General features: G+C 42.6%; 1 gene segment (V, D, J or C); it reads right to left on the bottom strand.

The window, feature by feature from the left end:
* Positions 1-1,010: 1,010 nt before the first annotated feature.
* On the bottom strand, positions 1,011-3,488 carry LOC139648112 (Ig kappa-b4 chain C region-like). The segment is given in 3 exon segments: positions 1,011-1,338; positions 2,449-2,528; positions 3,423-3,488. Coding segments are annotated over 3 exon segments (474 nt in total).
* Positions 3,489-3,717: the final 229 nt, after the last annotated feature.

Here is a 3,717-nt window from a genome sequence, read left to right as displayed (position 1 = left end):
TTTAATTGGAAAGGGGGACACATCAAGGGGATCTGTTGTCACCACTTTTATTTGTCTCAGTGCTTGAACCCTTTGAACAGAACACACACATGTAAATATTTCATATTATTTTATATAGCGCTTTTATCCAAAGCGCTTTACAATGCCTACATTCACCCATTCACACACACATTCATACACCGATGGCGGCAAGCTACCACACAGGGTGCTGGCGCAACCATCGGGAGCAATTTGGGGTTCAGTATCTTGCCCAAGGACACTTCGACATGCAGACTGGAGGAGCCGGGGATCGAACCACCGACCTTATGATTAGTGGACGACCCGCTCTACCTCCTGAGCCACAGGCGCCCCCGGGGTCAAAACTGGAGGTCACACTCATGTTATATCCCTGACGATATCCTGCTTTTTATTTCCAATCCTGAAATTTATTTTAATACTTTTGTAGATTTATTATAAAGACTCAGCACATTTTCTAGATAGAGTAAAAACTTGACAAAGTCAGAAGCCTTACCAATAGAACACTTTGGTAATTAGGGATCATTGGGTTAAAATATTGGATTATCTATCTGTGTAACCATACAGAGAAATTTGAAAAACAATACAATGAGAGCAATTTTGCTCTAGTCATGCAACCAGTGATAAGAGATAAAACTTAAAATGGCCTCCTTTCATCCATACATCCACACCTAGCTCCTGCCTGTCTTTAGTATACCACTGGTAAACACAGTCACTGTCATGTTGCTGTCACAGAGTTAATGAATAATATAATAAAAAATACACATGGACACATGGATACCATGTAAACACAGCTGATTTGGTGAATAGATCTTTATTGTCTATTAAGAACATTGGCATACTGCAAGCAATAAAACATTACTATTTAAAGATGTAATAAGTCTGGTGGCACAAAGCGAGAGACAGTGACGGAGAGAGAGAGAGAGACTACAGTGCTGAGTGCAGACAGAGCAGTAGCAGAGTAAAACCAGTAGCAGAAGTCCCAATGAGTCAGGTCAGGACTGGGAACACTGGTCTCTCCTCAGTGTCTCCGAGAGCGGACACTGGGAGCCCTGGGTGGCCTCACAGGTCACAGAGCCCACCTTCCCCCACTGGTCTGCAGGGAGGCTCAGGGTGCTGCTCCAGCTGTAGTGGCCGTCCTTCTCCAGCACCCCGGGGCTCCTGCTCTCCTCCCAGCTGCTGCTGCTGCTGCTGCTGCCGTCCACCTTCCAGGCCAGCCTCCAGTCTGAGGGGAAGCCCTTGTTGGCCAGGCACATGAGCGTGGCCTTCCCCTGCTGCAGCTCCACGCTGGAGGGGGGCAGCACCGTAAGGGTGGGGACGACTCTACCCACTGGAGGAGACAGACAGGAGGTTGGAGAGAGAGAGAGAGAGAGAGAGAGGGGGAGAGAGAGAGAGAGAGAGAGAGAGAGAGAGAGAGAGAGAGAGAGAGAGAGAGAGAGAATAAAACAAGTGCATGCAAGGGAAAATAAACTACATCCTGTGGATTGCAGGCATTCAGATGAAGAAAATGGAGAGGAGGGGAGGCTGCTAGTTCTGAGCATTTTTCTCACAAGACTCAGTAGTAGGAGAGATTGGATGAAACTGATCTTCAATGTTTCACTTCCCTCTCTGAGCTCAGGAACTATGAAAACAGACAGGCATCATTACTGAACCATGGCAACAGACAGGTTTCACTAGTGAAGATAAAAAACACACACTCTTGCTCAAATGCATACATTTTAAATATCAAACTGAAATGTCAGTGTTTGATCAGTACAAATTATGCACTGGAGCAAGAGTGTGAGTCTTTTTACTTTGTATCTTCCAGAACTCTTTGCTGAAACCAGGAAGTTGTAAGACATGGTGTGTGTTTGCTCTACTCATTTACGCAGGTTTCACTAATGAACCAGGGCAACAAACAGGCTTCATGACTGAAAAAGGCAGTTACAGAAATAGTTTTGTCAACTCGCCTCATTACTCCTTGTACTACAGTATGTGATTGAAATTCTATATTGATATTATATGATATTCACTGATGCTGATGAAGACATGGCATGTCATTAAAATCATTAGACTGATAAAATGATTGAGTAAAACAAATAATATACTTAATAAATGCTTCACAGAACATGAGAGAGTGTTTCTGGCTACAATAAGGCTCTACATTTAAAGATTTTAAGAACATTTTCTTTCAGACAGTCTTAAAGAGGAAGTCTTTGTCAGTTAATAAAAACTTAATAAAATCAGAATATTCTCTACATTAACCAAATCCGTTTTTTAGGAAAAATTAATTGACATGAATCTACAAACAGACAAAAATAATTTTCAGTGCAACCAAACAGTTTTTCATTGGTGTAGTTTTAGTTTATATTAGGATCTTCAAGTAAGGGTTACATTTATTGAATGAAAATAAAATGAATATTGAATATGAGCTCATGGAGAAATCAAAGGTACTTACAGTTAACATCCAGTCTGGTTCCTCCACCAAAAGTGAACCACAGTGATACAAACTCATTGAGCCGCCGTACAAAAACCTCTCACTCTAGAGAGACACGGCTCTCTCACTTTGAGAACAACAAACTCACAAAAATCACTCTCAGTTAGTAAAATCATGCTAGTTGACGTATTAAGTAGAAAAAAAACTATCAAACTATGCCACAGATTTCAAACATTTATCAATTTTGGTTTGTATATTGTTTTGATATAATTGTCTTGCAGTGATATTGATTTCTCTAGCTGTAAACGAAAACAAGACAGAAGACATTTTTTTCAGCCAATTCTACATAAAAAATGAGCGCTGATACATTGATAATCAAGAGTTTGGTAACTTGATTGATCCATTTAGAAACAGCATCATCACAGTAATCCAAGTCCCTGTTGGAGTCAGTCAGAGCATTTCCATAGAGAGCCACTTTGCATCAGCAGCACCATGCTCCAGTGCTCTGGGAGAGTTTATAGTCCTGAGAGTTGAACACTGGATGACTGACAGCTGTCCTTCATGACAACAGAAGCCACAGAAATCCTCCTCATCAAAACATGACTTTGATCTCCATCCTCATCTGGACTCTCCTCTGCTGCTGCTTCACAGGTAAAGTCCAGAGAATCAAACTCCTCTCCTCTATGAACATCCGTCCCTCTGAAATGAAGCGGAGAAAACCATGACGGTGGTTTATGTTTTTGTCTCTGTATCCTCAGAGTCCAGAGGCCAGATCACAGTGACTCAGCCTGGAGCAGTGAGGTCTGCTCCGGGAGGCTCGGTCACCATCAGCTGTCGAACCAGTCAGCCGGTTTATGTTTATAGCAGCAACCACTATTTAGCCTGGTACCAACAGAGAGATGGAGAAACTCCTAAACTGCTCATTTACTACGCTAGTACTCGAGCATCAGGGATTCCAGGTCGTTTTACAGGCAGTGGATCAGGGACTGACTTCACTCTGACCATCAGTGGAGTCCAGACTGAAGATGCAGCAGTTTACTACTGTCAGAGTTACCATGCTATCAACAGTCAAGATGTGTTCACACAGTGATAAAGCGTCGTACAAAAACCTCCCTCAGTCACACTGAACAGAGACTGAACTGACTGCTGCAGCTGGAAGCTACTGCAGGAACTGATACAGTTCACTGAGGACACACACACACACACACACACACACACACACACACACACTGTGTACACATACACACAAACAGACACATACACACGACTTGTTTCATGAGAATTTA

The sequence above is a fragment of the Centroberyx affinis genome, unplaced genomic scaffold (genome assembly GCF_046629955.1).
Source record: "Centroberyx affinis isolate AG114_WGS23_722 - 3 ecotype Tasmania unplaced genomic scaffold, CSIRO-AGI_Caff_v1 ptg001162l_1, whole genome shotgun sequence".
Classification (NCBI taxonomy): domain Eukaryota; kingdom Metazoa; phylum Chordata; class Actinopteri; order Beryciformes; family Berycidae; genus Centroberyx; species Centroberyx affinis.
Note: the sequence above shows the minus strand (reverse complement) of the source record. Positions and strands in the feature narration are given on the sequence as shown.